Here is a 20,811-nt window from a genome sequence, read left to right as displayed (position 1 = left end):
GAGGCTCAGTGTTAACTGGGAGCAAACATTATCTGGGTTCGCTGCTCATTCTTCCTACTGTGTGGGTGGTGGGCATGTTTCTGGAGTTTTACGTATATTCATCCTCACCAAAATACCCATGATAAGTGTTACTGTCATTATCTCCATTTTCCAGATGAGGAAACTGAGGCAGAGAGAGTTTGGGTCACTTCCTTTCTAGCAGTGTGACCTTGGCTAGTGCTGCCTGCTTCACTGGGTTTTTGAGAGGAGTGAGTATGCGAAATGCACACTGCATATGGTGGCGCTGAGGATATGATGGTCATCTCATGTGTATTTGCATGGAAACATCCCAAGGTTGGTTTCTATAGGGAAGGGAATCTGGGTTTGGATTTCTAGGTCTTGATTCTCCAGGGAAAGAAGAGAAAAGCCAAGACCTGTTTGCCTCTTGGTGAGCAGGTGAAGTAGGGTGATATCTCATGTCCATCAAGGGATGGGCTGATAAAGAAAATGCAAATATTCATAGTGGAATATCATTCAGGCTTAAAAAAGGAGAAAGTCCTGCCGTTTGTGACAAAGTCCTGGAAGACATTATACGAAGTGAAATAAGCCAGTCCCAGAAGGACAAACACCGTGGGATTCCACTTACACAAGGAATCTAAAATAGTCAAACCCAGAGACTCAGAGAGTAGAATGGTGGTTGCCAGCAGCCATGGGGAGGGGAACATGGGGACGTATTAATCAGCTGGCACAACACCTCAATTATACAAGATGGAGATATTCTAGAAATTGGCTGTACAACATGTTGCCTATAGGTAGCAATACCGTATTGTCACTTAAAAATTTGTTAAGAGGGTAGATCTTGTGTTAAGTGTTCTTACCACAATAAAATAAGTTTAAAAAAAATAAGGAATGAAAAGAGTTGGGAGAAGGTGAGGGAGCACTCATCAGCTGCTAAAGAAAACAGTGCTGTCTCAGCACGGCAGTTCTCAGACCTCGGAATGATGCTTGGTTATCCCTGACAGTGCCCCTCACTGACTTCCCTGGAAGCTGTCTAATATCTGTGAGCTCTTGATTCTGGAAGACAATATTCTCCCCCACCCCAGTTACATTCGAATCTTTATCTCCCTCGTCAGCTGAGTAGTCTCTGGGGCCAGGCGGAAGGCCACAGGGCCACACTGAGTTAATTGTCCCCATTGTGGGGGGGCTTGCTAACCAAACAATGCATATTAATCAAGAGTCATTACAGGCGATGGCACCTGGTCATGATATCACAGATTAACCAGAGGAATTGGCCATTCTCTGGTCAGATCAGCTTCATTGATTGCAGTGTTTCCTGTATCTGATTTCAGTTGGAGAAATTCTGCCAGAAAGTGGTAGAGAATGTGAGCTTTTGAAATCTGTGGTTTATGGGGGTTTTCTGCTTGGGGGCCAAACTTGCAATCATCATATAATGAGGAAAGAGAGCCACCCAAGAGTAATAGTTAGTATGTGTCTGATGAGAGGATGCAGATGGCTGTGGGGAAAGAGACTCTTCTGCTTACCCTCTGCCTTCTTGTTAACTTCTAGAAATGGGTTCAAGGACAGAATCAAAATTCATTCATGTTCTCAGGCAGAGGAAGTCATTAAACTTGCTTTTCTGACTGTTAAAGGCAAAAAAAAAAAAAAAAAGGTAGGGGGGGTAACAGCTCCTGTATCTGAGGACAGCTCAGAGGAAGAAAGCAGATCAGCTTGGCTCCTGCATTAATCAGGGCAAACTAGACTGTGCTGCAGTAACAAAAATCCCCAAGCCTCAGTGATGGCAACAGAAGTCTGTGTCTGCCCATCAAGGGTTGGTGGGGTCTCTGCCCCACACTGGCCCCACTCAGCGATGTGAGACATTTACCATCTGGAGTGTGGTCAGATGCTGCGGGAGGAAGGGGAACATGGCAAACTGTGCCCTGGTTCCAGTCACTTGTCTTGACCGCAGCAAGCAACTTGGCTGTGCCTGATTTGCAGGGCATGGGAAGTATGATTCTGTCATGTGCCTAGAAGGAAGAGAACCAAAATGTTTGTCAAGAGCCTTATTGAAAACCACCCTCCCTAGCAACATCCCACCCTAGGCTAATATTAACAAAGAGGAAGATAGCCCCTCCACTCCCCTCCACTCTCCTCCAGTACAGAAGGGGGAGCTAAATGCTCCTCTGTTGACCTCTCAGTCCCACAGAAGAGGCGCTGTACTATATCAAGTGTTAGAATTAGGTGCGAGCTCACTGCCTCCCCCAGATGACTTTGGCCAAGTTACTGAACATCCCCAAGCATTTCCCCCTGTTTTTATAAGATGGGAGAATGGTGGTACCTGCCTTGGAAGTTATTTCTGAAAGTTGAAATATCACATGTAACCACTTAACATTATACCTGGCATCTGATTCATGCTCAAGGATGTTACAGCAACAGGCCTTTGGCTCCTGATTCTGTAGAATGGTGAGGAGAGTACTTATGGGGTGACTGTTGGTATCCCACAGGTAATGCCTGTGAATCAGTTAGTACGTGCTGCCCAGTTCACAGCACGGGCTCAGAAAATGCATCTGAGAGGGTGCCTGGAATTCTTCAAGGGCCTCTAGACAGAGATAAAGTAAAAGAGGAATATCAGTAATGTTCATTTAAGTTACAAGAACAGAGGCATTGCACCTCCCCAAGAGGGATTTCTTGCAGGATGCATGGGGAGCTAAGATAGACTGGGACCAGGTATCAGAGTTTTAAGTTCCCCTCCATGCGTCAGGATATAATATCAGCTCCTGTGTGTGACCAGCAGCCTCTCTGGCTCAATATGGACTCAGCTCTCCCTTCTTGGCATTTCTTTATTTCCTTCCCTTACCCCACTGCCTCCCAGCTCCTGCTGCCTCAGGTTCCTGGCGCTTCGTGGCCCCTACTTACCGTCCTCTCCCTCTCTGTGACTCCCTGCTCACTGATGGTCCACTGGCCAGCACTGAGATGGCTATTTGGCAGTGACCTGCCTATCCCAGATCCATTTAACTGGGTGGCTGTGGATGGGAAGAAAGCAAGATCCAGATTGACAAAGGTCAAAGTGCTTTGCAGCTTCTTAGAAGTGGGTAATGGAACCGACAGCTCAGGGCATGGGGTCTACAGCCTATCTAGTTTGAATTCCATCTTCACCACTAACTAGCTGAGTACCTTGGGCAAGTTACTATTGTTCAGTTCCCTTACTTACAAATGGGAATCATAGCAGTTTCCAACTTAGGAGTGGCAAGGAGGTATCTCTTTATCAGCTTCACTCTTAACAGCCTCTGCTGACCAGGAGAAATTGATGCTTCATGCTAAGGAAGACAGGTCAGAGGCAAGAGGGGGCAGCCAATTATGGCTTCTTCTCCAGACCATTGTTGGCCTAAACAGGGACACTGGGAACAAGGGCAACTAAATCAAGCCTGGGACAAGTACCTCCTAAACTTACACTCTCAGAAAGCTGGGGTCTGCACACTTCTTAAAAGACCAGACAGAAATATTTCATGCTTTGCAGTTCAGACAATGTCTAGTACAACCTCTTACCTCTGCTGTTATAGCAAGAAGGCAGCCATAGAAAATACATAAATGAACAGGTATGGCTGTGTTTCAATAAAACTTTATTTACAAAACCAGATGGTGGGCAGGATTTGGCCATGAGAGGTGCGAGGGGGGCGTAGTTTGCCAACCTGCTAGAGTAGAAACCGTGCTGAGTGTCAGCTGCCATGTCAACTGCTGCCAGGCACCAGCACCACTTCTCTTCTGCCATTCTCTTCCTTGGGAACCATTAATAGGCACATTTAGGAAAGTGAATGGGGAAGTTTTCCTCAGAATTGCTACTCATGGCCAATGTGTTTCTATAGCAACAGGGATAGATTTATGGAGCCAATTAGCGTTCTCTGTGGCTTCAGAGGTCCCCTCTGGGGCTAGCCTTGTAACAGTGGGTACTCTTGCAAGTTAAGGCCTTGGTAATGGGCTCTAAGCAGAAGCAACATGTTTTGGAAATGATGCAGGACATTAGCTGAATGGTATATTTGATCTGAGCTCAAAATAGCCAGGACCTGCCTGCCCACAGAGCAGAGTTTGGGGTGCCCCACTTCCTGGAAAGACCCATGCTGTGTGTTGTCTCCAGAAGGACTCTGAGCCTTGCTCGTGACCCCCCCAGGTGAGTTAATCACTTCTGCTCCATGCACAAACATACTCAAGTGCAAGAGTGTCACAGGTCTGTCCCTCCCCTGGGATTCATTGTATGGATCATTCTGCAAAGGGCACATTCCCCTCCAAAGTAGCCGGTGACATGCCCTCCTCAGAATTAACTGTGGCTCCGTCTGATTTCTCTTACAGGCGTATAGATCCATGAGCTGTCCCAAAAGGCAATGAAATGTATGTAATATCTCACCCATAGTCTCTCCCCTTATAACTTTATTAAGGCATTTCCAGCCCTCAGATAAACCACCACAGTGCACTCTGATGGAATTTAAACAGAAAGCTGGAGCAAAATGTCTGTGATCCAGCGGCAGAGACCATCAAGGAGACTTCCTTGAAAGAGGGTGTGGTTAATAACAAGCACAGAGAACCCTGGTCCCAGGACCACGCGGCTTGCACAAGCCTTAGTTTCGAGTTGGAGCGGGTCCTGTTTCTAGATGGTGAGACTGAAGTCTAGAGAGAAAAGTCAGGCTCGTAACTAAGGCAGGGCATGGAACCAGGGCCCAGACATCCAAACCTGCTTGGCCCCCACTCCAAAGGCCAACCTGCTTAGTGTGACCGCTCAGTGAAGTTTCTCCTCTGTGCTTCTTTCCCATTTTCCGCAGGATGGTTACCTCTCTCACCGGCCGAAGGAGAAAGTGCGGACAGACAGCAACAATGAGAATTCGGTCCCCAAAGATTTTGAGAATGTAGACAACAGCAACTTTGCCCCCAGGACTCAAAAGCAAAAGCGTCAGCCTGAGCTGCCGAAGAAGCCCCCGAGCAGGCAGAAGGAGCTTTTGAAAAGGAAGCTGGAGCAGGAGGAGATGGGGAAGGGGCACTCACTCCCTGGCAAAGGCACCAACGAGGCGCTGCCTACCGGCGAGAGGGCCGCGGCCAACAGGAGCCGCGGGCAGGATGCCCCCAGACAGCCCCACACCAGGAAGGGCGGGGGTGGCTCCCCCGAGAGGAAGTATGAGCAGGCCCCCAAGTGTGACGTGTCCGGCAAGGAGGCCATCTCCGCCCTGTCCCGCACGAAGTCCAAGCACTGCCGCCAGGAGATCGGAGAGACCTACTGCCGCCACAAGCTCGGGCTGCTGATGCCCAGGAAGGTGATGCGCTTCTGCCCCCTGGAAGGTAAGCTCCCGCCGCCGAGGTGTCTCCTCTCCAGCTCTCTCTCCTGCACCTCTTTCCCGTGCTGCTCACCTTCTCGGGCCTTCTGAGAATGACTGCCCTATTTTTCCAAACCCCAAATCAAAACACCAGACCTTTGGCTTGGATAACTCCCTGAATTCTGAAGTCTTGTATAAGGAGAGTTGTGCAAATGTGCAGTACCTTCTGTTATAACATTAGCCAATCGCGTTTGTGGCAAGGGATGAGAGACAGCGAAATCCGGGCCAATGCAAAAGTTGCAGGAGGCAAGGTGATTGTATCAGTGTATTTTGTTTTCTCTCTCAGCAGAATATCGGGATTAACATTGACATGAATGCCACTATAATCCAACCTGATCTGAAAGGTTTCTCATTGGTTGCGTTGACTCCAGAGCCTCTGAGAAACAATGTTGCCATTCCATTTTCCTCCATCTATAAAGTCTTTTCCTTCCTTCCTTCCTTTCTTATTTTCTTTCTCATGTCCTTATTTCCTTCCTCCCTCCTTCCATGTCTCTTTCCCTCTCTCCGTCCCTCCTGCCCCATGCTGGGCACCCCTGTGCACCGGTGACCAGTGAGAAATCACACCTCTTGCCATGGTCAAGCGAGAGATCAGAGCACACTGTAACAGAGGCATTCGTGAGCACACCGGAGGTGCCCTCAGAGGAGGGGGCTGGGGGGCAGTTTGCACAGGTGAGGTCTCACTCATGCATCTCTGCATCTCGCACCAGGTCACAGACGTGCTTCCCGTGCTGGGCGTCTCATCTTCTCCAGTGCCCGTGGCGGGAATGATAGCAGCAGGCCGTTCCTGAGCGCTCACCATGTGCCAGGCACTGCATGGGGCACCTTGCATTCAGTTAGCTCATCTCACCCACCTCCCCATCCCGGTGGCACTGACGTCCTGAGCCTAATTTTTTTTTTTCAGATGAGAGATGTAAAATAACCTCCTCAAGGCCACACAGTGTATGAGTGGCCTTACAAGCTTATGGGTTGAGACATGCTGAGTTAGACACATTGCCATCCTGGCTTAAATCTTACTTTCTCAAGATCCCTCCTTTAAAAAAAAAGAGTTATGGCAGAAAATGTCCAACCCAGCTCTGAAGGATTACCCCTCCTATACCCATCATCCAGCTACCCCTGCCCCCTCCCCACACACATGCTTGCTGTGAGACAGCCTCTAAGAATCCTTTTAAACAATTTTTCCCTGGAGAAGAGCCACATCTCAAACAGTTTGTGAATTCATGTGCCCAGTGGTTTTCTCCATGGGGAGGATAGACAGCATCCAAAAGGCAAATTTTAGGAAGAAGAGATGATTGGTGCCACTGGGAACAGAGAGGGATCTTTTTGAGATGAAGAGGTACGTGTTTTAGTCCAAGTTCAGCCACTGACTGACAGGGAACACCCCTTCTCCTCTTCGGTCCTGGCCTCCCTGTCTGGTCGGAGAGCAGCCTACATGCAGTGCTCAGCAGGTCTTCCCATTCTGTGTTCCCTTAAGGCCTGCTTCAGAATACTGCCTTGTTGCTTCTGAATTCACGTACCAGCAAATGCTTTAGTTCAGTCCCAAGTGAAGAGAAAAGGTCCCCCAAATTATCACCAAGGCCAACCATGGGTTGCTCCAGAGTTCCTGAGGACTAGGGTCGGAGGGTACCCGTAGAGAGACCCGGATGGGGGCAGGGCCAGCCAGTGGCATTGGACGGGCCCTCTGAGGCTCTGCATCCTCCACAGAGTCGAGACAGGCTGGAGAATCAAGAAAGCCAGCGGCAGAACTGAAGCAGGTGGCAGGGTGAGAGGTCGGGGATTTCAGTTCCTCTGGCTTCGGCAGATTTAGAAGCCAGGCTCATGACCTCCTTACACGAAGCAGGTCCTCTGTTCCCCTGTCTCATGCAGAAGGGAGGTGCGTGGTGAGATTGGCTCCCAGGCAAAGAAGAGTAACAAGTCCCCTAGACAAATCTTAATTCTGTTTGTTCACCGGCAGCTAAGAGGGAAGGAGACTTATCCAGAGTCACCCAGTTAACTAGAAGCTGAGCTTGAGCTAAAATCCAGGCCTCCTCACTTCAAATACGTGCCTCTGCTGACCACTGATCACAGAATGGAGGATTCGGATCGGTTCTGGACGGCTGGTGCAGAAGTGCCTAGACAGACAGCTGGGAGCACGCACACAAACCCTTCACACCGCCCCCTCCATGCAGGGGATGGTGCCGTGGGGGCAACTTTGACTTTTTACTCAAGCTTATCTGTGATTTGTTTTGGATTTTTAGTTGCAAATGTATATCTATACTAGACTCTCTTTTGAATAGAAAGGTTTAAAAAGGAAAAGTTCATTTCTCTTTTGCATTTTTAGCTCTCGTCTAAGCAGTTCCAAGTGGTTCCCATTCATATTCTTGATGGGACTTGGCAGACAGGGTGTAGGAACAAATGGGTGGAGGGAGACAGTTCCAAAATCTTCTGTTAACCAATGCCAGACCTGGCAGGGAAGTGCTGGAAGCTTGCATTAAATGCCCTTCCTTGAAAATAATATTGGACACTCACTGTATACTGGGGTCAGCATGCTTCTTCCATATAGGGTCAGAGAGTAACTATCTGAGGCTTTGGGGGCCATACAGTCTCTGTTACAAGAAAGACCTGGGTGGGGCAGGGACAACTCTGTGCTGCCATTATAGCACAAAGCACCCCAGACATCCATGCACAAATGCACTTGGTTATGTTCTAAGGAAACTCAATTTATAAAAGGCGGTGGGTGGCATTTGGCCCTTGGGCCGTATTTGCTTACCCCTGCTACTTACCAATCATAAGTGGTAGTGAGTACAATGCTGTTTGTGCCTTACATCACACTGGATCCCTATGTCAGCCCTAGGAGACAGGTCTGATATCAAACCATTTTATCAATGGGGAAATCAAGGGTCAAAGAGGTACTTGGTCAGAGGAGCATGGCTTGTAGGTGACCGAACTCATACTGGAACTCAGGTCACCGAGCCTGTGTCCTTTTCTGTAGCCTTTCTGGAGGCAAGAGGTTTCACTTTAGCTCTAATTGTCAGGCCTTGGGGATGTCCTGCAGCCCATGGTCTGTATCTCTCTGTCCTCAGTATGGCTGCAAGGAGGAGGGAGGGCATTCATGGGGAAAGAGGAGGGCTGATGTTGCCGGTGGAGGCCAGGGATGCCCACGCTTCCCCGGTCATGCTGACACATCTCCAGGGTGGCTGTGCAGTGTGAGTTTCCTGGGGGTGTTCCCTGTGGCCTTTGCTACGCTGCCAAGGTGGGACGCCCTCCGGGACCTCTGAGTTGGTTAATAAGATTGGCATTTAAGAGCCATTGAACACCCAGCCCGGCAATGCTCTAATTTGCTGCACTACAGCCTCCCCTTTTGCAATAAATTTACTGTGAATAGACTAATTGCAAAATAACCCTAATTGGGTAGTTATCAATGAACAACTTCCCGTGGAACAAAACGGCTTACAATTAATAGCATTTAAGCCATAAACTATTCTTCTGCAGAAAGCTAAGATGTAATTACACCCCATACGGAGATTGTGTTCCCTTTCTGGAAAATTGTGACACCCGGATTTCCCTCTGCTTAGGAGGAATTTGAGCTCCAGCTCTGTAGTCCTTTTATTTCCCATTAAAAGAGGACATAGAGGCGGGATGGAATGGAAATGTTATGTGTGTGTAAACATACATATACACATATGCACATACACATTGACATATGCACTGTGTGTCATTACCAAGCTCAGCATCACCCAACCTTCAGCCAGGGAGATGCCGGAAGCTGGCTATAATTAAGGAAATGACTCCTCATGGGGTGAAGTTTGAAAAATTCGAAGGAAAGGAAATATATTTTAAATGTTGACTCTCATAGAGGGCTCCTGTGCCTTATAGCCTGCGTCCCTCCTGTCCCTTATGCAAGCACCCCTCAGGGAAAAGGAAGACTCTAGAAGCCCAGGAACCCCTTTGCTGTCCATGGAGACATTCCTTGCCACTGTGACTTGTCTACGTCACTCCCCACCTTCTGAAAAGAGTAGCTGAGTGGTGACAAATGTCTGCAAGGAAAGGCGAGATCAGTTGTTACCTAACAGCCAATAGGAGTGAGATACAGTGAGGTGGGGGCCTGTGCCTCATCAGCCCCCAAGGCTGGCCTCAGAGGGGCTTATTTCTGTTCTCTTGGTGGCCCCTCACTCACCCAGAGCCCCTGCTCACTGCAGCAGCAGAATGGCCACCTTCCACTCTTCCAGTCGCCCACCCCAGCTCCCCACCTCACCCCACAATTGCCCAGGCTTCCTGGCCCTTTGGGCTCCAGAATCACGAAAGGGCCTCCAGACACTCCACCTGGACCTCCCAGAGTTTCATGGAAATGAAACCATGTTGACTGACGGCCAAGGGTGGCCTGAGCTAGAAAAAGAGGTTTTCTATCTAAAGATCTTCAGCCTCTGGGTTTTGATTCCTAGTCTGCCTTTACTAGTTGTGTGACCCTAACCTCCCAGTCTCTCAGCTTTCTCTTCTGTGAAATGGACACAAATACTCATCCCCTATCCTCCTAGGACTGCTGGCTGCAGTGGGATCATGCTTAGAAAATGCTTGGTGCCGAGAGGTAGAGTAAGTCAGATGCGTTTGGCTATTGGCTGTAGTGATGGCAGTTGGTTGCAGTATAAATAAAGGGCATTAAGCAGAGGAGTGAGTGGGGGGCCTGCCTGGATGGGGCTTCCCACTGCCCAGCCGTGTGTCTTGTTCTGCTCTCATGGCAGCACCAGGCATGAAAAGGGGAGAATCTGGAAGTCCTGGAGTCGTCTGCTATCTGTGGAGACATCCCTTCTGGCTCACATGCTTCGGGCATTTTCTCAAGCTCTTCCCCTGTTGCCCCCATTCCACTGTTGCCCCTCACCCCCAACTCCACCCCACCCTGTCTGGCTATCACCTCTTCCCGCTGCAGATCTCAGTTTAAATGCCATCTCCTCAGGGAAGCCTTCCCAGACCTCACCTCCCCCCAGAAGCCCTGGCCACAGGGTACACACCGACCCCGGTGAAGGGCAGAGGTAGCTTTCCCAATAAATGTCTTTCCCAGTAAAGACTGTTCAACCCATAAGAGGCATTCCACCAGGAGCAAAGTAATGCAGCTTTTCTGTCTCACTGCATTTGGAACAACTAAACGTCAGAAAGTCCCCTCCACCTGCCCTCATGAGCCACAGCCTCCCTCCATCTTGAGTTAGAATGTCCCAAGAAAGGCCCCACTGGATACCCGGGCCCCTCCCGTGCTGCTTCACCCTTTGCTGCTCCAGGTAAAGCCAAAGGAGTGATGCTTCCAACAGCCTAGGAGGCTGCAGCCTGGATGTACAGGTGAAGACTGGGAGGTGAAAACATGAGAGACTCCAGATACAGGAGTCGGCTGGGGGGCGGGATGGGCTGTCACCTTAGCCGGAACTCGCGCCGAAACACCTGAGTGAGGCGGCAGTTCTCCAGTGAGTGATGGGCAAGGGCTGTTTCTTTCCAGTCAGCCAACTGGCTGTGGGGTTACAAGCATTTGCACATGACTGGAGAAGCCACTCAAGTGTTAGGGCTGAGGATGGACAGGAAGGGGGTTTCTGAAAGAAAGGCAACTGTCTGTGGATGTGACATCCCATCTTTACCCATCAGCCTTTGCAAGAAGCCAGAGGCTCTGGAAAAATGGGCTTCTGGACAGCAGTAGCTGACCTCCCGCTACAGAGAGAGACTGGCAGATGGCCCTGCCAGCGCAGAAGGGCTGTCTCCTATACATCTCCACACCCTGGGGGTAGCGGAGCGATTACACAGCATGAGTATCTGGCTTCCAGAAAGCATGGCTGGCAGCCTGACATGCAGGAAAAATGGAGACGTGAATGTTAGCTTGGCCAGCCTGGTGCCCTGGGGCACATGCCTCAGCTTCCCCATCTGTCAGCCGGAGACGCTGCCTTCTCCCTGGTCTTATGCTGTATCACTTATGATGAGAAAATGAGTGAACAGCTGTGAAAAGCTAAAAGGCACTACATTAATGGGGGTGGTGTAATGAGGCCAAACTGGTCCTTGCACAGCTTGGCTAAGTGGGTGGGGCTGACTTGCTTTCCAAAAAGCTGGGTTTGCGGAGGACACGGTTGGACCCTGTTCATCTCCTACTGAGGAAAGCACAAAGCCCAGTATAGAGATTTTCTGTAACAGTTCATTGGGTTTGGACAAAACTGGTCTCAGAGGTGTGTTTCTTGGTCTTCTTAGGGAGGTTAGGAGTCTGACCATAGAGAGTGCCACAGAAATCAGTGGACCCCATACATTGGTCCTCGCTCAGTGTCAGACCAATGTCCAAGGCCAGCCCTCCACAAACGTTCTCTAGAAAGGGCCAGATAGTAAGCAGGAGACTTTGCAGGCTGTGAGGTCTCTGTCACACTACTCACCTCTGCATGAAAGCAGCCGTCATACAATGCATAAATAAATGACTGGCACAGCCGGTGTTCCCATAAAACTTTGCAATCGCCAAAATGCAAATTTCACACAATTTCCATGTGTCATGAAATGTTACTTTTATTTTTTTTACCATTAAAAAATATAAAAACCATGCTTAGCTCACAGACCACACCAAACAGGTAACTGTGGACTACAGTTTGCTAACAAGATCAGTGAACAGAAAGGAGAGGGGGACTTGTCCCTGCAGGAGCCCAGCTCTTTGCAGTTCAGGTGATCATATCCCTTTGATGTAAGATGGATGGTGAGCCTGGGAGGCATGCAGTGTGATGGCTCCACCTTCATGGAGCTTCTGCCCTAGTAGGAAAGACCAGAGATGATGAGGAAACCAGAGGACCCTACAATCCACTGTCTGGTGCAAAAAGAGCTGATGACAAACACAACAGGGTGAGAAGACAGGAGTGCACTTGAGGTAGGTGGCCACAAAAGGTCTCTCTGAGAAGCAAGTGAAGGCAATGTCAGCAGGAAGAAGAAACAGTCCCAGCAGATGGCCTGGCATGTTCCAGGAGCAGCCAGGTCAGTGTGGCCAAAGGGGAGAGAGCAGTGAGGAGGGCAGGAGAAGGGGTCAGATCCGAGGGGCCCAGGCAGGCCATGGCTGGGAGAGCCCATCTCATTTTCAGTGAGATGGAAGCCACTGGAGGAACTGAACAGAGTTTTAACGTCATCCGATTTTGCTCTTTTTTTTTTTAATGCTACTTTTTCAATTTCTTATTTTGGTAAGAGCACTTAACATGAGATCTACCCCCTTAACAAATTAAGTGTGTAACAAGTTTTACTGTTTATAGGCACAACGTTGTACAGCTCACCTCCAGAACTTACTCATTTTATTCAGCTGAAACCTTACTCCTATTGAACCCCATTTCCCCATCCCTCCCGCCCCTGACAACCACCATTCTACTCTCTGCTTCTATGAGTTTGATTATCTTATATTCTTAAATTTTTCCTATAAGCAGAATCATTCACTGTTTGCCTTCTGTGACTGGCCTGTTTTACTCCGCATCATGTCCTCCAAGTCCATCATGTCATGTATGGCAGGATTTCCTTCTTCGTTAGGGCTGAATAATATTCCATTGTAAGACATACCACAGTTTTTAATCCCTTAATTCTTCAATGAACAGTTAGGTTATTTCCATATCTTGGCTATGATGAAGAGCGCCCGAATGAACATGGGAGTGCTAGTATCTCTTTGAGATCCTGATTCCAGTTCTTTGGGACATACACCTAATGAGATAATCACCTCACACACATAACAATTAGGTGGCTGTTACTGAAAAAATGAAAGACAGCAATTGGTGAGGATGCAGAGAAATTGGAACCCTCGTGCACTGTAGGTGGGAATGCAAAATGGTGCTGGAGCAATGGGGAAAAAAATATGGAGGTCTCTCCAAACATCAAAACTAAAACTACCATATGATTCAGCAATCCCATTTCCTTCTGATTTAGCTTTGGGAAATCATGGGGAGGTAGCTGCAGGGGTCTGGTGAGAAGATAAGGCAACAGGAACCAGCTGTTGCGATTGGCCAGTGGACTGGATGGGATGACCATCAGTTCTGAGCTCATGGATTTCTTTTGAGCACAAAGACTGCACAAGCCTGACCCTTCAGCAAACATTTATTGAGTTCCTACTATGTGCTGGGCAACTGGCCAACAGTCCCTCAACACTCCACCTGCCCTCCCCTCCACTGACAGGTGAGTCCTAACAGGCCAAGTCTGCTAAGCCTTTTCCTTCAGAGTTACTAAGGTGTTCCTCCCCCTGCCACCCCCAGTCTTGGAATCATAAAGAAAGCCAGCTGCCACCCACGAAGCCTTTTAGAAAGCTAAATGTGTAGTTAAGGGAAATATCATAAACGGCCCCTTCCCCTCCCTCCCACCTCCTTCTCTACCCCCTATTCTTCCCCTAGGAATGTTCTGCGAGCAGTGCTGCTCTGCCATTCACCTAAAAACTTGTCATTAGGGTGTGTTTCCTCCCTAACTGCCAATCCAGAAAGCAGAGCTGAAGGGTTCAGGTGAGAAAAGGGGATGAAAACAGCAGCCCCGGAATGAGCAGGGTTCATGCCCTTCCTGCTGTCACTGGGCACACCCTCCGGGAGACTTCACGCGTAAATAAGTACTTCCCAAGCCGAGTACCTTTGAGACAAGAGGATCATGGTTAGATGACTCTGTTTGTTCCTTCTCATTTGCTCACAATAACGTGTATAGACTAGGAGACCAGGAGCATGTTTATACCCCACGTTTGTGGACCACTGCTTAGAGCAGCTCGGCAGAGAGCCTAGCTCAGTGGCTTCCCTTCTGTTTGAGGCTAGAAGGAGGCTGGGAAAAGGGGTGATTCTCTGAAGTTTCTGGGTGGTGGGGCAGTGCCTGGATGCTGGCCCAGCCCTGGAGCCATGGGTACGTGGGCCCCTCCTCGAGACCTCCTCCCCTTCCCCAGCCCCCTTCCTCCCTCACACAGCACTTAGAGACCCAGGAGGACCAACTTTCATCACTAGGAAAATCACAGGCACTTTGGGATTACTAATAATTCAGGTTCCATGTTGGCAAGTTCCTTTTTTAATAGGACTCCCCTAGCACCTGGCGCCGCGCTAGACACTCAGTAAGTATCGGTCACTCAATGAGCAAATGAACACCTAATGTTACATCCTCTCACTTTTTTGCACCTCAGTGAGAATTTAGGAGATCCCCGGGGATGTCTTTGGAAACCCATCCTGAAACATGAATACCATTCTTCCCCTTAGCATACTTAAAATATATTTTATTTGTTTTATTTATTATTTGTTTTATTCATTCAACAAATGCATGTCGAACAGGTACCCCATGCCACTCATGGTGCTAAGTACTGGGATAGGATGAACAAGAGAGATGAGATCTAACATCATGGAGCTCACAGTCCTAGAGACAAACAGGAAGACCCAGAATATTGGCAAACTGCCATATGCACACAGAAGGGGATAAACTGAGGAAGCTAGAGGGGCCATCTTTGAAGGACCTAAAGAGAGCGATGGATAAAAGGTACTTGGAGATGGATTTGGTCTCATTGTAGAACATGCTAAAAATTTGAGCCACACTGAATGGAACTGTTCCTAGTCTTTGGACATAGCGAGTTCATTCGTTTGTTCATTTCATTCATTCATTCATTCATTCATTCATTCAATAGTTATTCATCAAACATCCACTGTCTGTGCCAGGCACTAAGTTTGGGGGATTCAGTTTGGAGGAAAACAGACAGAATCCCTGTCTTCATGGAGCTTGCACCTGTTAAATAGGGGAGGAGGGAAGACACATGAGTCAAATAATTGCATAAATAAATACAGAATTGCAATAGTGACCATCACTTCTGCAGAGGCATGTGGTAGCATTTTAGTTGGGCTGAGAGATGAAGGGTGGGAGGAGTTAACTAGGAGAAAGGCAGGAGCGGGAATGTTTCAAGCCGAAGGTGTATCATGTGCAAAGGCCCTGAGGCAGGAGAAGGTATGGGGAGGTCAAAGAACTCATAAAAACACCAGAGAGTTTTGCATATGAGCAGGAGGACCAGTCAGTCATCTTACCAGCCAGGTTTTAATTCCCAGAATCACTGGACTTAGATAATCTGTGTCTTTGCTTTGAACAAGAGGAATGGAGCAGAGGCATCTCTCAGGACCAAACTGAAGTCACCAGAAAACCAAGGCAAGATGAGTCCAAAAGAAAGGCAAAGCTCTGGGACTGAAACTGGGCCCCACATCCTCTCTCTGAACAACCATGCTCCTTCCTCCTTTGGGCCTTCACGTCCCCGAGTTCTTAGCTCTGGACTCAGACTGCATACTCTTGGGGGACCTTACCTCCCATGACACTGTTTTCTTGTAACATCAAGCCACAGAGGGAAATCCTCAGTGCCGCCAGCACTGGTACGGACGCGTGCAGTCGCTGTACCCTGGGCTGTTTCACTGTCTCTGAGCTGGTGCAGGGTTAGGTGAGGCTCTGAACCAGAGCTTGAAGGACCAGCAGCCTCTCTACCACTGAGGCAGTTGCCACGCCCTCTGGCCAGGCACTTGTTTCCTCGAAGCCTCACTTCTTACCTGCGGAATGGGTTGCTAGGTGCCTTTCCTGCCTCCTCAGGTTGCTGAAGGAAGTACAGTGTTTGAGAATCCCTCTATTCAACCAGCAAATATTGACCAAGCACCTGTTACAAATCAGCAGGGCATTATTTTGATTCTGGAAGCCTCCAGTGTGGGCACAGTGAACCAGTTTCCACAGCAGGAGAGCTTATGGTGCTCTCAGCATCATGCCTCTTGCCCAGAAACTGCCCCAGGGTGAGGCAGACAGCAGCAATTCACAGAGGAAAGCGTTCTTGCCTTGTGATCTCTTCCTTCTTTTGGGTTCCACTGCTTCTGTGTCAGCCACCCAGGGCCCAGAAAACAGAAACCTTGTGCAGAAAGGGAGCCCAGGCATGCCCCTGATAGCAGCCTGTGGGTAAGTTCTATCCAAGCTGGTTTCTCCTTTTTACACAAACCTACAAACCCAGCTTGCTTTTTCTCCTCTCTCAAAGTGTTTGGCAGCTAAGGGTTAGTTGTTCTTTTCAATATTACTCCCTTCTGGAAGTCTCCTGTAATACCGTCCCCACACTCCCCCTCCCCATGTCTCCAAGAGGTGCCCACACTGTGTATGCCCCAATCACCTTACACGCTCACCACTGGAGCACACATCATATTATACTGGAGTTGCCAGAGCCATCTGTAGTGCCCATTCAGCCGCAAAGCCAAGTCACATCTGTGTGTGTTTACCAATATATCTCCAGGCTCTGGACAGAGCTGGGGACCCCAGTGGCTTACGTGTGTTAGGCGTTTCCTGAATGCTGGGCACAGAGCTAAACACTTTCCATGCATGATCTCATCTCATCAAGCCTCCGCCACAGCCCTGGGAAAAGTGATCCCCATCTTACAGATGGAGAACTGAGGCTTTAGAGGACAAATAGCTTGCAAAGTTTGCTTTTGCAAGTGGCAGACCTTGGACTCAAACTCAGTTATACCTGACTTCAAAACCCATGTTTTAGCTTCACTGCTATGTGGCACCTTCAGTAAATGTGCCAGCAGAATGTGTTGAATGACTAGTCCAGTTTCTCCAAAAATAAGGGGGAATGCAGAGGAAATGTTAACACCTTTCTGTAGCTCTTCATCACCCTCCTTCCCTGCAAATAAAAAGAACAGCATGCCGAGATCTCTGTACAAGAACCTGTTCTTAAATAATAATGTTTAACCTTTACCTAGGAATTGCTAAATGCCAGCGACGAGACTAAGCGTTTTCGCCATATTAAATCTTTATTCTTGTAACAACTCCACAATCCAGGAAATTGATGCTCAGAGGGAGAGAGAAAACCTGCCTAAAATCACACATTTTCCTCAGTGGCAGAACCAGGCTCTTAGCTCAGACTTTGGTGCCTAACCACTGTCTTCTCTGCTGGTAGCGGTGGCTGCCTTTTGGCTGAAGGGAACCCCTGCAGTTTAAGTTGCCCCTGAGTTATATCTGTCTGCTGCAAAGAGATCCAGAACATTCACCTGGCTCTGGGTGGGGCTGATCCCATCCAAGACCCTCAGGACTTGGCTGTGAAGCAGTCTGGGGTGAAAAGTGGCCAGCAGTCATTGCCTTCCAGTCCTTGGCTAGTTTCTACTTGGTATATTTGTGTTAGTGTAAAAATGACAATGCAATAATTTTTCATTGTATCTTTCAGTCACCCATGAGAGATTGGATTTAGGTCACAATTTATTACCCCGTGGAATTGAATCCAATTTTTAACACCGTGTCAGCCATTCTGGTATTAGAGCCTCTTAATGGCTGTGAAATTTATACAATGATAAAGTAATTTAAAACATATGTAGGAAGAGCATCAGGCAAATTGATGTGTATAGAACCCTGTGGTAAAAATTGAATAGGAGATAAACATGGAAAATGGTGATTGATTAGGGGACGGTTGAAATAGCACTCGCTTTGATAAAATCTTAATGGCGAAATTAGTAAACTAATTTATTCTTTGGAATTTTGAGGATGGTTTATGTTGCCCTAAATCAGAATCAAGGATGAGCCACAAAGCACAAATTAATAGCTCACCTCAGAGCCTGGCACCGTCAGGGCAGGAAACCTGAGTAACCAGGAGGCTGCCAGGCGCCCGTCCCTAGTGATGTTTCCAGCAACCAGCATGAAAAGATGGTCAGAAGACAGGGCAACGGGAGGGAAAGCAGATTCTTTTCTTTAATTTTTAAAATTTGCTCAAGTAATGCAGAATGCATACTTGTTAAAATGTCTTCAACTATTCAACTGGGACAATACATCCTCATTATTTCAAAAAAACAGAAAACACTGCAGATAAAAGGAATATCTAATTTGACCAGCCCCCTCCGAGTGTTAACCACTGCAAGCACATTTTTGTTTTCCTTTAGATCTTTAAATCCAGTATATGCAGAAACAAAGTGTCCTTTATGATGGAGGGGTTATAAATTATATGAAACTGATGTATAGTTCTGGAACTTGCTTTCTTCATTTGGACATGTACGTAGGTCTGAGACCTGTAGCCTTGTCCAGAGATAGAGACCTATATAGTTCTCTTTTTTTCCCCAATATAATGTTGATGTACTCATTCTCTTGCTATTGCCTGTCATTGTAATGGCTATGACTCTGGATCATGGCTACCCCGTAGCTTAGCCATCCCCTCTCCAAGGACTTTTAGGTTGTTGCTATATTGAGTGACTACTTTCTCAAGTCTCCCAATCCCAAAGACAATGTATAACTAGTACCTTTTTAGATGATTGGAGAAAAGCTAATTTGCTGCTTAGGATGGACACCCCAGGACATTAGGGTTTAATTCGTGGGAATCCCGAGTTGAGCATGGCTGCTAGGAGCATCCTGAGAAATGGAATTGGTGCGCCAGAGGGCTTTTAATTTAAAAGTCTGTTTTAAATTTTAATAGACACAGTTAAACTATGCTGCCAAAATGCTGTACCAGTTATGACAGCATGTCCTCTCCTGTATTAGTCACGAAAGGATGTGGGAAGCTTCCAGAACATACTCATCCTCCTAAAGGGATCTGCTTTTTTCCCAGAAGTCCTCATCAAGTTTCAAATTAGTAACAGCTCTAGTTCCCAAGCTTCTGAGATCCCAGCAAGTCCAAGCATAGGGGTTCACACACTTGGACTCCTTAAAACACAGGCTCCTGGGCCCATCCCCAAAGACGCTGATCCAGATCTAGGACGGGGTCCAAGAAATTAACATTTCTAACAGATGCTGCTGCCCCAGAACCACACTTCAGGAAGCACTGCCTTGGGAGAACATCCCATCCCTTCCAATCCTGCGCTTTCTCTGGGTTGTCAGTTCTGGCTGGGGGTGCTTGGCCATGCTGGCAGGCACTTTGAGTTGTCACAGAGGGGGGTCGGGGGTAGCTATCAGCATCCAGTGTGTAGAGACCAGGGATGCTGCTGAACATCCTAGAATGCACAGGACCATGCCTCAGTTGAGAGACCCTGCTCTGATCTGAGCCAGGGCGGTATGTCTGGGATGGGGTCATCTGCTTTCCTCTGTGGGCCTTTGCCTCCTCCATATGGCTAGTTCACTTACATCCTGGATGGGTCTCAGCCCTGGCTGACGCCTTTCCCCCTGTAGGCCCCTCTCCCCAGCCTGAGGAGCCAATAACAATTAGACATCACCTGCTGCCTGCTGCCTGCTGCCTACTGCTGAGCCATCTGCTGGGTGCATGGAATTGTGCTAAACAGTGGGGCCTTTTGTCGGCTTGGGTTTGAATTCTGGCTGTGCCACTCACTAGCTGGGTGACCTCGAGCAAGTGACTTCACTCCTCTATGCCTCGTTTTTAATCACTAAAATAGGAATGATGACTGACATCTCAGTTTCCCCAGGACAGTCCCATTGGGTGCCTTCTGTCCCAGGATAATTATTAACAGTGCCCCTTTTCCCACTCAGGAGTTCCCCAGTGTGGGCAATAAATGACAAGGTCACCCTTGTGGTAGGTTCTGACCTTGTAGGGTTATCATGAGGACTGAATGAGATGGTCTGTGTGGAGTGTCAGCACAGAGACTGGCTCTGGGATGTGCTCAGGAAAAACTAGCTCTTCGATTCTGCGTTAATACCAAAAAGAATTGAAAGTAGGTATCGATGAGGTATCTGCACACCCATGTTCATAACAGCATTATTCACAAGAGCCACAGGTAGAAGAACCCAGCTGTCCACTGACAGATGAATGGAAAAGCAAATGTGATTTATCCATACAGTGGAATACTCTTCAGCCTTAGAAAGGAAGGAAATTCTGAAACATGCTTCCACATGTATGAACCTGAAGGACATTATGCTAAGTGAAATAGGCCACTATGGGATTCCACTTATATGAGGTCTCTAGAGTGGTCAGATTCATAGAGACAGAAAATACTGTGCTGGTTGCCAGAGGCTAGGGGGAGAGGGATGGGGAGTTGTTTAATGGGGAGAGTTTCAGTTTTGCAAGATGAAAGGCGTTCTAGAGATTGGTCACACAGCAGCGCGAATGCATTTATCACCACTGAATGGTGCACTTTTTAGTAGTCAAAATGGTATGTGTATTTTACCACATTTTTTTTAATTGAGCTCTTCTACAAACACCTCTTGCCTCCTGTAACTCTAACCCACTGAGGTAGGTTTCATTTTACCCCTTTTTATAGATGAGGGTCCTAAGAATAAGTGAAGCTAGGTGGCTTGTTCCATGTCTACACACAGCCAGATTACAGCTGGAGGGAAGATCAGACCAGCTGCCATGGGCAGAGTCCCAACGAGAAGGGTCTTGAGGCCTGGGTAAGGCAATTCACCTCTGTCCTCGGGCAGTAGGGAACCTTGGTGGGTTTTGAGCAGGAACCATGTGTGATCTGATGTGTGCTTTATAACAGGGGTTAATACACTTTCCATCAAACACCAGAGACTAAATACATGAGGCTTTGCAGGGCCTAGGAAGGTCTCCAACTACTCAAGTCACTAGACAGACAATACATAGATGAATGTGAATGTCTGCTCTGATGAAATGTTACTTACAGAACAGACAGGCTGG

At 48.0% G+C, this 20,811-nt stretch overlaps 1 protein-coding gene across 3 annotated transcripts in view; it reads left to right on the top strand.

Moving 5' to 3' along the window:
• Positions 1-20,811, top strand: part of XYLT1 (xylosyltransferase 1) — a 313,184-nt gene that overhangs the window by 161,149 nt on the left and 131,224 nt on the right. For all 3 annotated transcript variants that reach the window (XM_036992014.2, XM_036992013.2, XM_073215521.1), the window contains one exon: positions 4,788-5,298. In XM_036992014.2, the coding sequence (XP_036847909.2) occupies positions 4,788-5,298 (511 nt within the window). The remainder of the gene's footprint in view (positions 1-4,787; positions 5,299-20,811) is intronic.

Source organism: Manis javanica, chromosome 10 (genome assembly GCF_040802235.1).
Source record: "Manis javanica isolate MJ-LG chromosome 10, MJ_LKY, whole genome shotgun sequence".
Lineage (NCBI taxonomy): Eukaryota > Metazoa > Chordata > Mammalia > Pholidota > Manidae > Manis > Manis javanica.
The sequence above is the reverse complement of the archived record's forward strand: the minus strand, read 5'-3'. Positions and strand labels throughout refer to the sequence as shown.